At 38.0% G+C, this 13,990-nt stretch overlaps 1 protein-coding gene and 1 long non-coding RNA gene across 3 annotated transcripts in view; one reads left to right on the plus strand and one right to left on the minus strand.

Annotated features, from left to right (window-relative positions):
- The first annotated feature begins 1,563 nt into the window (after positions 1-1,563).
- The window catches only part of IPO13 (importin 13), a 52,844-nt gene continuing 40,417 nt past the window's right edge, over positions 1,564-13,990 (plus strand). The window contains exon 1 of one of the 2 annotated variants that reach the window (XM_034414884.3): positions 1,564-2,480. In XM_034414884.3, the coding sequence (XP_034270775.1) occupies positions 2,409-2,480 (72 nt within the window). In that variant the 5' untranslated portion in view covers positions 1,564-2,408. The remainder of the gene's footprint in view (positions 2,481-13,990) is intronic. The other variant, XM_087889644.1, reaches the window with a different exon arrangement.
- LOC117664111 (uncharacterized) lies at positions 12,359-13,918 on the minus strand. The gene is made up of 2 exons (XR_015733079.1): positions 13,881-13,918; positions 12,359-12,541 (listed from the first exon to the last, which is right to left on the minus strand). It is a non-coding gene; the product is annotated as an uncharacterized LOC117664111 (long non-coding RNA).

Raw genomic sequence — 13,990 nt, forward strand, 5'->3', positions numbered from 1 at the left:
AAACACTATATAAAACCAATTATTTATGGAGTCTAGTTTAGCTAAGGGGTGCAATTTTTTTCTGGGACAGGGGTCCTACTTGGCTTTTGATGGTGCCAATATTTCATCCTAAAACTGCACTGGATGGGATCAGAATAAAAACTAATTTTTGTTTTACTATATTCCCTAGTCAAATCAGACAAAAAGTAAGTAAAATTTAAATGATTGCTTTGCTATTGTGTAACTTACATCTTCTGCCACTTGGAAATCTGCAACTGATTAAAAGCTTTTGGAAGTTGGGGGTGCTCACCCAATGCATGTGAAACTGGAACTTTAGGATGCACACATTTGGAGAGCTCCTTTAAGCATCTCTGAGCTACTGTGTGGAATTCAGCAGAGCAGCTTTATATATTTTGCTGTCTGAGGCAAACAGCCAACCACATGCAAAAGCTGGCAGAGCTGTTTCAATGTCTACCTCACACAGGAGACAACAGCCTTGTTCAGGGAATTCAGAACATTTGGAAGCCTGGCCAACTTTGCTCCTGCAGCTAGAGGCAGTCCCCTACTCATCCAACCTATCTAGCGTGGAAAGCCTGGGGCCCTTGATCTCACTCTTGCAATCCGGCGAGACCCGGCCATGAATGGTGTGAATGAGTTTTAATGTTTTTAATTCTTAAATGTTTTTATGATGATTTTAAATGCATTGTGAGCCGCCCTGAGTCTTGGGAAAGGGGCTGCATACAAATTGAATTAATAATAATAATAATAATAATAATAATAATAATAATAATAATAATAAAAAAAAAAAATGACTGGGCTAACCCTGCATTTGTTAAAATAAGTACTTCATTGCTGTTACAAGCTACATCAGAACAGCAAAAGAAACCAGGGAATAAAATGATTGATGGCTGATTATATGCCATCAAGTTGGTGTCAACTCTTAGCAACAGTATAGAGAGATGTTCTTTATGATGATGCGCCTAACATGCTCCTTCAGGTTTTCCAGCAACTGCTACCATAACTGTGTCCATTCACCTTGCTGCTGGTTCGCCCTGTTCTTCTCTTTCTTTCCACCTTTCCTATTCATATTAGAGCCTTTTTCAGAGAAACACGACGTAATGGGACCAAAATGTGATAATTTGATCCTGGCCATTTGTACCTCGGGTAGAAAACTTTGGATTGCTTTATTCAATGATCCATCTTTTTAATCCTGCTTCTTCTTCAAAGGAACCAAATACGGTAACGATAAAACGGCAAGACCGAAAAATAGAACTAGAAAGCAACGAAGACGTTGAGAGGGGAAACAATAAACGTATAACGTTAATACATATTAAAATAAAAACGTGTGACGACAATCCAGGACTTTTGTCCAAACATCCCCCCTAGTAGTTATTAAAGGTCCACGGCTCATCACATCATTGTATCAAACGCCATTTTATCCCCCAGAGAGTGGGTGGAAGAGAAACACGGTCTGCCTGAAACTACAACTCCCATCAATTATTGCCCTTGCCCTATTCGTTATCGCGCCGATCAGACTTAGAACTACAATTCCCGTGATCCAACGCAAGGAGGCTGGTCCTCCGCAGACCGGCAAGGGTGTCCTTGTTGCCTGAATGGAAGGGCGATTGACTAACTACCCGGCAGACGGCGTTTGATGTGGACCACCCTGTAGCGCGCCAGGACCCCATTCTCCTTCTCCATTTGGATCGCCCGGCCCAACTGTCAGTCAACAGCTAGTCGGGCTGCGCGACAGGGGAGGTGGCGGCGGTGGTTACCGCCTCAGCCAGGGAGACCGACTCGCCGACTGCAGAGTGGAGGGGTCGGCGAGCCAGGAGGAGGCGGAGGCAGGCAGGCAAGACGCCTATCCTTCAGCTGTGAGATGGACCGGTACTCCCTCCGCCATTAAAGGGCAGGCGGACCGAAGGATCCTTTCCCTCCCTCGAGCAAATTAGGGATTTGTTATCGCTTTCCCTCTCATTCGTCCGAAGGCGGGCGCGTTTCACTCACCTGGTGAGGGAGATCTCCTCCCTTTCCCCTAATTGAGGAGAGGCAGGTATAAAAACCTGCCCATTCACTCCCTTGGCCCCGCCGGAGACAGCACAGCCTTGCCCCTCCTCCTATTGCAGACAAGCCGATAGACGCCCCCCCCACACCCCAACTCCCCCCCCCACACCCCGGGGACTCATTGGGGAGGAATCTCCAGGCTGAGCCATGCGCCCAACCTCTCTGCGGAGACAGGCGAAGGGTCGCCCGCCCCTCTGAAAGAGTACAGACCGCCCGCCCGCCCTGCATAGGCGCCCCTTTCCTGCCTCCGCCTCCCGCCATCCTCTTCCTCACGATGCCGCTGCCCCGCTCTAGCTGAGAGCCCAGGGCGAGGAAGAGGACCAAGGCTCCGGGTTTGGGGGGTGGGTGGGTGGGAGGGAGGCACCATGGAGCGCCGAGGGGACCCGGCTTTCCACCTCCAGCAAAATCTGGAATTCAACGTGGACAACGTGGAGAAGGTGAGAGCAGCGCTCCCAGGTTGGGGGGGGGGGGCGGCGCAGGGGAAGGGGGGGCTGAATTACACTTGCCGGGTGCGGTTTGGGGGGGTGCTGTGACCCCTCGGCTGGGATGGAGGAGAGTTTCGGATATTCTCCCCTGGGTTTTCTGCCACAAGCGGGTTTTTCTCCAGTTACTGTAGACCTGCCCTTCCCCTAGTCAGCAGGCCTGCTGCTCCATCTTCATCATCTTCAGGATAACTTACCAATCCCTGGCATGGTCCTCTTCTGCATTTTCTTTACAGTAGTGTGATCCCTAAAATCCACTGGATTGTGTTCCACTTTGAATAAGCGGCTGTCTTGATTTTTTTTTTTTTTTGTTAAAATTTTCGATCCTTCCTGTTTATCACTTCCCAGTAAGTAATTTCAGGATGAATCTGACAGGGAAAGAAAATTATTCTGTTGCTGCTGCCGCCTTAGAGAAGTGATTCTTTGTCCTGTCTATATTCCTAGAATAGATCCTGTCCACTCCTTTGAGCCCAGCATGGGTCAGCAAACTCTTTGTTCTTCAAGAGTTTCAGGTATACAATTCCTCTGGTTGTAGAAAACACAGGTATTTAGAAAGATTTAGAAATCTGGGAGGTGAATTTTTCTCTCAGACATGGTTCTTTTGTTGCTGCTTTATCTTTCTTGTATGGTTTTACCTGTATCTGTCCCATGCATTTTTTTCTAATTCATAGTCATTTCACTAATAGTGAAGTGTGATGCCGTTTTGGTGACATCAACTTGAACATGGGTGTGTCTTTCACTCTGGTTCCGGGCAGTAACTGATACAGACATTTGAAAAGTTCTTAGGGATGCTTTTTGCTGTATTTATCGTTCACCGTGTTTTGTTTACATTAACACTATTAATAATTGAATTTATTGAGGTTATACTGTGAAAGTCATAATAGAAAAAAAAATACTGGCCTTAAAACTGCAGTTTCTTATTTTTATATGTGAAACTCATGTAGCTAGTTGTGGTAACTGTTGTACTAGTTGTGGAAATAATGAAGCATTCCAGCATGATTTCTTCAAGAGAATGGAAAGATTTGATAAAAGACCCAAATGTTACATTTATCTCTACTCTGATGTTATATCTCTTAAAGTTCCTGTTTTTGCTCTGTACATTACTACCAGTCACTGTTAGAGTGAAGAGAGCATGGTTTCACTTCAGAAATTTGAAGTTACTCGTCAGTAGATGGGGAAAATGTAGACAATTCTACACTATTTGATCTTTCTGAAAGGCAGTTTCATGATCCTGATTCAGTAAAAACTACAGGTAGTCCTTGACTTACAACAGTTCATTTAGTGAACATCAAAGTTAATGTCACTGAAAAAAGTGACATGACCATTTTTCACACAACCATTGCAACCATTTTCCCCTGGTCATGTAATCAAAATTTGGATCCTGGGCAACTGGTTCATATTTACAATGGTTACAGTGTCCTGGGGTCATGTGATCCCTTTTTGCGATTTTTTGACAAAGTCAATGGGTAAGCCAGATTCACTTAACAACCCTGTTACTAATTTAATAAATGCAGTGATTCACTTAACAACTGTGACAAGAAAGGTTGTAAAATGGGGCAAAATTAACGGTCTCAGCTACAGAAATTTTGGGTTCAGTTGTGCTTGTAAGTGAGGACTACCTGTATACAGTGTCACTGTCAAATAGATTAGTCTTTTTTTTTCTTTTTAATTTGATTTATATGCCACCCTTCTCCGGAGACTCAGGGCGGCTTACAATGCGTTAAGCAATAGCCTTCATACTTTTGTATATTTATACAAAGTCAGCTTATTGCCCCCACAAACTGGGTCCTCAATTTACCTACCTTAGAAAGGATGGAAGGCTGAGTCAACCTTGAGCCTGGTGAGATTCAAACTTAAAGTAATTGCAGACAGCTGGTGTTAATCACAATGCTATCAGTCTGCTGAGCCACCAGGCCTTGGCACCTAGTCTGGAGCAACTGTCATCTGTAATATGATCTTATCTACATTTCTCTGTGATGCTTTTCTTGAAAAAAATATAAAAGCAAAAATTGTAATTAATGTTTTATTGATTTTCCAAATGTTCAGAAAAATAATCCTATAAGGCAGACATTCCCTAGAATGGCTTATTTAGAATTACCTACTGAATTCATGACTGACATGAAATTAATTGAAGAACCCATTCTAATCATAACTACTTTATACCACTTAACTAATTTTTATAGCATCCAAGTGAAAATAGATGCCTATATACAATATGCTGTGATGACTAGGTTATAAAATGAGTATTAAGAAGAAAGTGGGAAATTCTGTGTTTACAAATATAAGCAGGTTCTGTGATTATGCTCCAAGTAGAAAAGAATAGGAATGGGGACTAATAAAAACAGGGCATTGAATGGATATAGAATTAAAATGAGAATCCCAGTCTTTGAATTATAAAACAAATTATTAGGTTTTATGACTGTCATAAATATAGAATGATTAATGAATGTTAATGTCTGAATGGAAGTGGAGATGGAGTGCTTTAATACATTTCTGAGGGCTCAAGGATATCCTTTTCCCATATTTAGGACAAACTAATGTATAATTTGCAAAGTTGAGGTACATTTTTCTTTTTTTTAAAAAAAGGTTCAGGAAGCACACTGAAGACTTATTCTAAGGTTAAATGCAGATAGAAATTGGTCTTTCATTTAAAGAAAACCCATTTCATGTCTTGGTTAGCTTTGAAAAATATTCTGCATTCTACCTGAACTATTTAGGCAGATTTAATTCAAGATACTTTAATCTATCTGCCTTTAATACTCATTGTATTCCCAGCAGCATTAAAGTAGCTACTTTCTGTTGTACAATACCCTACATTGGTTTATTGTATTGTTCAGGCCTTAGGTAGGAGTTCACTAGTTGGATTCTTTTTGTTTTCAAGTATTGTCTTTTCAGCAAGTTACAAACTGTGGTTAGAAACACCTAGTTTGATTCCCTTTTGATTTTTTTTTTATTTGAAAAGTTTTACAAATACATTTTCTCCCCAGTTTCCCCTCCCAGACCTTCCCTAACCCTCCCCTTTTCCCCCCAAGACTTCCACAAGATAAAATCCTAATCAAAAATACATTTTATGAAACTTAAACCCCTCCACCCCCTGTATACTATTTATACCTTCATAAAACTCAATTAATCTATCCCTACATAATACATTCAGCTAAAAGCTATCTGATATTTCCTGGTTTGATATTTATTCTGCACATAATCTATCCACTTTTTCCACTCCCATACATAAGTCTCTTGAGTTCGGTCTTTTAGATATGCTGAAATCTTCGCCATCTCTGCAAAACTGGCCATCTTCAAAGTCCATTCTTCAATAGTGGGCATAGCATCATTTTTCCAATATTGACCTATCAATAATCTCGCTGCTGTCACCATATGCAATATCAGCTTTGTTTCACCCAATGTAAAACCCTTAACTATACCCAATAAAAACAGTTGTGGAGAAAACTGAAGTTTTTTCTTCAAAACATTTTGCATAACCCACCAAATTTTTATCCAAAAAGCCTTCACTTTCTTACAAGTCCACCACATATGATAATATGTGGCATCTAAGCAATCACATCTCCAGCATTTTGGTTGAACATTAGGATACATACACGATAATTTCTTAGGATCTAAATGCCACCTATAAAACATTTTGATTTTGATAGGTATATGATCAGATAGCAGATGCCTAGTTTGAACTTTGAAACTCTATTACTACATTCTGCCATTTGCACAGGGCATATAAATTAAAGATTCCAGCATTCTGCAAGATTATGTGATAGGCAGGACCGGCTTCTGTTGCCTGATCTCCTCCTGGGTAATGCTGCTTCATCATTTCCCCTGGAGAGAAGGCCTAGGCAGTTCTTTTGTGTACATTGACAATACAACAAATGTTGACATCAGGAAAGGTCAGGACACTCCAGGGGGTGATTAGCTCTGTAAGTGGTGGGGGAAGTGGATATGTAGAAGTTACAGCCATGGGGTCTTGCAGAATAGCTGCTGCCCTAGCTGGAAGTGGCCTCAGCAATCTCTGAAAGATCTTTTGGCTCCTCCCACGTCCCCCCCCCCAGTTCTGTCTCAAAGAGGGTTTTGCGTTACTGTCTGGCATTGCCTAGTATGAAGCTTTCCTGTGAAGCACAGCTTGCACTATAAGGACAACAGTTGGGTAACCAGCTGTGGAAAAATGTGAGCCCTTTCTGCAGGGAACTATGTAGTACTGGGCTGAATTCAGTGCCCAATTTATACTGCAGGGAGCATTAGGGAATTGGAGTCAAGATACAAGTCTTTGTAGCAAATCCTGCTGAATCTGCCATATGTCTGTTTTCAGCTTGAGTCTTCCTTGCTGTATGCAGAACGTGATGCTCTAGGAGAACACTTTCAGATGCCTTAACAGGCTTCTTTTCTTCTGTTCTTTGTGGGTATTCTTGTAATTTTGTTTCAGCATGAATCTAGAACTTCTAGCTATAGAAAGTGTTGCAGTGTGAGAAGTTAGTTGAGGCCGACAGGCACATTTTTGCCGAGATGATAGAATAGGGCTAACTAGATTTTGAACTAGCTTCTCATTTTTGTTTTCACTATATTAAATATTTAGACTAATTAAGTTCAAGTAATAGGATGGAAGAAATGCAACTAAAAAGACACACCTTTATTTTAACAATGTCTGTATTTGCTGCTAGCAAATACTATTTTGGTTCATTTATTAATTTTTGAATTATAATTGTCTTCTGACTGAGAGGACAACATTGCATATTGGACATATATCAGATTTAGGGGAAAGAAGTAATCCAATAGATTTACTGACTTGTATTTGTTAGGGAGAAATTCTGGGAAGGATCACCCAATAGTGATATGATTTATGACATAGCTGCAATTTCAGTGTATAAAAGCTTTTAATGTGTGTGTTATAAATGTGAAAAACATGAAGGGACATTTTCTCATGCTTGGTGGAAGTCTAAAAAAGCTTAAAAATTGAATATATATATCTATATGTCTTTTTCTTTTTCGTAGGCTTTTATGTGCATATTCTTTCTAGCCAGGTTTTACCTACATAAACTAGGTTGGCGGCAGAACCAGGGCGGCAGAACAACCTAGTTTACGTAGGTAAAACCTGGCTAGAAAGAATATGCATATATATATTTGATACAGATTATTTTAAAGATTGATATTTAATTGAAGCCAGAACTTTTCCATTTCCATTCCATAGCTTAGCACAAAATTCCAAGTTATTACATGTATTCTGGAATATTCTTGGGTTGGAATTGCATTTTCTTTCAGTACTTTAAATTCCAAGTATGTGTTTTAGATCAGTAACTCTGCAGAAATGATTTGGGACTATCTTCTTTTGAGCCTGTAGATGAGAACATGTATAAAGATTCTTGTAGTACTTTGTAATAAAGCTTTGTATTATCAAGAATACGCTTTCTGATTTTATAAGCAATGAATCATTTTACCCCAATCACAGCTCAATTAAAATAGGTTTTTTTTTTTTTTTACTTACAAGAGAAATGGCATGAGATATCTTCTGCTTGTTGCAGCCTATGGAATATTCTAGGCACTTGAATAAAATTTCATCCTTTATATTCACTTTCCTTTCCATAATAACTGACATTGTAGAACTAAATTGAACTGAAAGTTTGGGAAATTCCAACTAAATTCAGCAGCAGGTAGAAAACTCACATTTTTTGTTGTCTTAATATTTTAGCTGAAAATGTTCTGGTGGTGTTGGCTTTGTTGCCGGCCCAAATATCATGCATCTCTGCTTCAAGATTATTCTTTTGTTCTTCCTTTTCCAGTTCTTCTTTCTAAAACTTTGTTTTTGAAGCTTTTCAATCATTCCTGTTTCTTTTGTGGGCATATATATGTAGCAATGTATGGATTTCCCAGTTGAGGCTAGATAATCTAAGAATTCACATTTATGCTGTTACCCTAGAAAAAGAAGGTTGGTTTCCATCACTTCTAATTTAAGGTACTGAGTTTCAGGACTAGATGATGTGACAGCTGAGACAGCTGCCTTCAGAACAATATACTGGGGAATAAAATATAAGTGAACCTTCTTCTTTGACTCTTTAACAATGTTGCCATTAATTTATTGTTGCCAAAATACTCTGGAAGGACTTTTCCATATACTGTAAGCAATTGGGGCATATTTTGCACCTTGCTTCAGTGGAACTTGGGAAAGATTAAGGTTTCTTCGAATGTTCAGGACATCACAGTATTTCATTTCAAATAAAAATCTGAGTTCGTAAATGTTAGGCTTTCCAACAAGGGCTTGGCAGCAAATCATAGATCTTCTGACACTTCTTGGCTCAACTCATCTGTTTAGCTTGAATTGGCTTAAAACTCCTGAACGGGGTTTGCCTTGATTAAAATATTTACTGCAGATAAAGATGAAGCTATGCACAATTGTTAATTGCTTACGATTCATTTTTATGAATAGTATTTTATAGTGAGCATTTTATTACTCACTATTTTTATATTCTCAGAGGCTTACATTGAGATTTATTTTCATCCTTCCAAATAAACAGATGTTTGGTGCAGTGTTTGGTGGTCTTAAAGTCACGGGATTGTTGTATGTTCATATAATGGCCATTTCTGACTTAGGAACTATTGGTTCCTGCCTTGTATGTCTGAACCAATCACTAAAGAATGCCAATACCTTTTTTTTTAAAAAGTCCAGTGTCCATTTTCTTGCAAGCTATGGCTGAGTTATGGCCTAATGTGAAGCCACTTTTGGAATGGAACTACTGGGACCAAAATATAAACAGATTTTTCTGCCAACAGTTCTAGCATAAATGCATACTAAAATTCTTTTAAAATGAAATCCATACATTACTAAGCTCTTTTAGAGATAGGATGCTGAACAATTTCAGCAAAAGAAGTTACTGCTTATTTATTGCTTTGTCCTGCTCGGTGTGCATTGTATTCATAAATATCTGAAATTCATTGTTAGTGGCATGTGAATTGTTTTCTTGATACTATGTTTAATAGAGGTTTTTTTGTTCTGTTTTTTCTTTGGTTCTTGTATTACCAGATGTCAGTGTTTTTAGATAATGGGGCTTTTATCCCTTAAATCACAATGAAGATTGTATTAAACAGATTGGCCTCATGGTAAGAGCTGTCTCTGAAATTCTAGTGCAGTATCAGATAGTTGCTCTAGTCTAGTCTATTCATTTAAAAACGTATTGACATTCTAACATTAAAAAAGTTACCTGAAAATAACTACTTTGTGATTTTTTAAAAAATTAGAAATTTAAAAATAAGATGAAAGAAGTCAGCTATAGTGGTGTTTTAGTGGCTTTGAAGATAATACTGTTATAAAATTAATGTCCAAAGAATGTTTCATCTATGTTAGACTAAAGACCTGGCATGAAAAATGACCAATCAAGACCAGGGAAATTCCCTAAGTAGGGCATTTTCAAATCAAAACTTTATTACAGGCAGATTTGCAGCCAGAATGTATAGCATATATAGAAACACATATACTAAAATCTGTAAATATAAATAAGCATAAAATATAATAAAAATGGTAATAGTAATGATAATATAATAGTACAAAATAATATAGAAATAATATGGGTAATAATACAAGGATTAGGACTTCTGGTGAAGACATGATGCACTGAAGGCATCCCTGAAGAAGTAAGGATGACACTATGGCTGAAATTGATGGGCAGATGCCAGGATTGCCAAAATCTCTGGTGAAAAGAGAGCTCATGAGATTAATCACACATACTCCAGACAGTAGCTTCTCATAAGTAGATGGCAGGAACTGATGTTTTTGTGATCTGTTTGTGAGTTGAGCAATAGTGAAACGAGGATTCCATTAAAGCTCATAGGCATAATGTAGCCTTTAAGAAGATAAGGTTAGACTGATCCAGGGATGGGTTCTAAATTTTTTTACTACCAGTTCTGTGGGTGTGGCTTATTTTGTGGGCATGGCTTGATGATCATGTGACAATTCTTTAGGATTTAGCAGAGGTCCTGGTCTACCAGGCTTTTAACTGCTTGCAGAGCTATACTGGTCTACCCATTTGTTTCTGGAGGCACTGGTCTACCCATTTATTTTTGCAGGCACCGGTCTACCCATTTATTTTTGCAGACACTGGTCTACCCTTTATTTTTGCAGATACTGGTCTACCCATTTATATTTGCAGGCACCGGTCTACTCATTTGTTTTCTTTTAACACTGATCAGCTGTAGGGGCGGCCCTTTGAAGCTCCGCGGCAAGAGTTTAAACAGTTTTTTCCCCTTTAGCCGATAGCTGGGACTCAGGAGGCAGCAATAGATTGGGGGTGGGGCCAAATAAAAGCTAAGAATAATGTAGGGGCGGTGCAGGGGGGGCCAGAACCAGTTCGGTGACATCATATTGTCACAACTACCGGCTCAGCGGAACCAGGCCGAACTGGGAGGAACCCACCACTGGACCTCATTTCTTAATCACTTTGAAATAAACTTTTTATTGCTTTTTAAATATTGAGTACCTTTGGAATAGCAAGTGTTATGGTATTCACTGAATGAGTTTCCTTCAATTCTTTAGTAAAGAAGTTTTTAAGTACAAGTTAAGAATTTTATTCTGTTTTTAATTAATAACAAAAGGGTGGTTTTAGAATATTATAAAGGAATTTTAAAGGTCCAAATGGATTTATTTTTTTTTCTTTTGACCACCCTGTAAACCCTTTACTTGGGGTAGAGTGGGGCAACAGAATGGATTTGAGTGCTTACTGCTTGGATGCCCTTCCTGATGCCTATGTAGAGTTTGCAGCAGATATTTTCTTTTTGTGCCCTGAGAGAGAAACATCTGTCACTGCCTAGGATTGAACTCTCAACCTTCCGAGTGGGAGGCAAGAGTCTTTACCTCTAGGCCACCACACCACTTATTCTGATGGATTTAATAATAATATGAAACGGAACGAAAGAATTCTTCTTCTGGGAATCTATGTTTTTGCATTCAGAAGAAAAACAACATGATAAAATGGGACTTGAAGGTAGACATTAGAGGTGCACCAGAAAGAAATAAAGATTATTGTTAAAGGGGAAGATCACTTAAGCTCAATTTGCTAATGCAGAAAAGAGCAAAATCCTTTAACAATGGATGCACTGAGAGATATTTGTGAATAATGTATTCAGAAGTTATCTTTAAAGATCTCTGCCATTATTGATAGACTAAATGATATTATGCAACATGTTTTACTGGACAAGCCTAAAATGGATTCAAAAGTGAACTTAAAATTAACAGGCTAAAAGAAAGATATGGAACAACATGAAATATTGAATATAGAAATGAAACTGGCTGCAATGGAATATGAGAATCTTGGAAGATGGAAATGATCAGATAAAAGGGGGAAGAGCCCGCAACTGTTTATTGGGCAGAGAAATAAACTTTGAAAGGAACCATCCTAATTTATCAAGAGGTAAAAAGATATAGCAGGAGACTTGTACTTTCGGACATGCAAGGTTCTGTTGATGTAATCTTACAATAAATAGAATTAGTTCATTTGCCATGTTTCCTGTTTGATCTACTTGTGAGTCTGATGTTTTCATAACTAAAAAAGACATATAAATAGTAGACAAGAAGGGTGTCGTAGATAACCTTTCTATACTGGATTTACAAAAGGGATTTGTTAATGTTGTCTGTGATTTTGTGAAGAGACAAAGAAAAAATGACAAGAAATCAAATGGTTGGACACTATATGAAGGGACTAAAGATTAGTATTGTTGAAAGCAAGAGGAAGGAATGTAAAGTTGGTTTATTTGACCAAAATTAAAATAAATAGGTTGCTAATTTCTAATGGACTTTTTTCTGACCAGGATTGGATTATAGTGTTTTAAGGTTTTGTTTAAAGATATAGTTTATATATAATGGGATAGAAAAATATTTATTTGAGATTCTCTGTAACAATATTAACAGAGGATAATGTGGCTTTCAATAACATCCTTTCATTGAAGTATTTCTTTTTATCTGTCCTTTCATTCAGCATCATTGGAAGAACTCACTTTCTACCATCATATGATAAGAATGTCTTTATTGACTCCTGCAAATGAAACAAACAAAATATGAAAAAGTTATGATATTTATATAGTTATTTATCAAGCATATCTAAATTATATTAAAGCAACCAAAATATCTTTACAATCCCCAAGGCATGTCACAACTTTTGAGCACCCCTGATGTTTGGAAATCGAAAGTTGAAAAATTTGATAGGCCGTATAAAAATCATGCATGCTATACATAATTATCTATATATGTAAAAGCGAAAACCACTCACGCATTAATCATGAAATCTCCAGAACCGTAAAGCCTACAAACTTGAAATTTTCCACATATGTTCCTCTTGGCTTCTAGGTGCTCACTAAGAAAGGATTTTTCAAAATGACCATCAGAGCATTAGTATTTCCTATATTATTATTAACACGCTCTGATGCTAAGCAGTACTACTCCCCCTCCCCACCTGAAAAGAAATCTGTTCCAAATGCAAAACACAAGCAGAGGAGTTTCACTTTCAGTTTTACTTTTAAAACAGCAGCAAGCAGCTTTACTACAGAACAGTTGAGCTAAGCCACGCCCAGCCTCCTCCCTGTCTCCTTCTTGCTCACACAGCAGGAAGGCTTTCTTCTCTTATTTTTTAAAATCTAAAAACACTCCTGAGTTGTAACTTTTTATTATAATGAAATTGATCTAACATCTAGAAAATTATGCCTGCTCTTCCATTTTTTCCAGCTATTACTGTATTTTTTTTTAAGATTATGGCAATGCCATAGAAAACTAATATAATAATATTGCAGATCTATTTTTATTGTGTCTAACATAAAATGAACCTTTGGGTAGCAGTTGCTAGTTCATTCTATATTTTTATCAAATTAATTATCACAATATCAATCCCTTTTCTGGTCAGTCACCATAGTTCAAATTTTATTATCATAAATGTGTGTCAGCCTTCCAAAATAGATCAAACTTAGAGACTGAAGACACACAAGCTAATACTACTTTTATTATAAGATTATAATAAAAAAATCATGCAAGTCTGAAAACGCTTCCCTCCTCTTCGCTTTATCTTCATGAGAACTAAGGAAAGACATGTCTGAGACATTTTCTCAAATTATATTTCTGACCCAGACTTAAATTTATTTTATTTGACCATTGTCTTGGTTGCTGCTCTTCCTCCGTTTCCCCAAATTATTCCTCCTGTCCATTACATTGTAACGTTTGCATTTTTTAACCTAACAGACATAATGTCATACTTGCTGATACTGATTTGTATTTAACCATATTAATGCCAATACTTTTCTTATCCCACGGTTGTTATGGTTTGGAATGTATTTGAAGATAGCACTGATCGTTGAACACTGCGTCTGACAGCTTGGGATACACACATAACATAAGCGTTTGTGGATAGTAGGCCAAAATGCATGGAGAAAGGTATCTATATTAGCCCCAAATAAGATTTCGATTATAACAGGATTTATTTATGGTAACAGTTAAA

The sequence above is a fragment of the Pantherophis guttatus genome, chromosome 3 (genome assembly GCF_059756535.1).
Source record: "Pantherophis guttatus breed Tessera chromosome 3, ASM5975653v1, whole genome shotgun sequence".
Taxonomy (NCBI): domain Eukaryota; kingdom Metazoa; phylum Chordata; class Lepidosauria; order Squamata; family Colubridae; genus Pantherophis; species Pantherophis guttatus.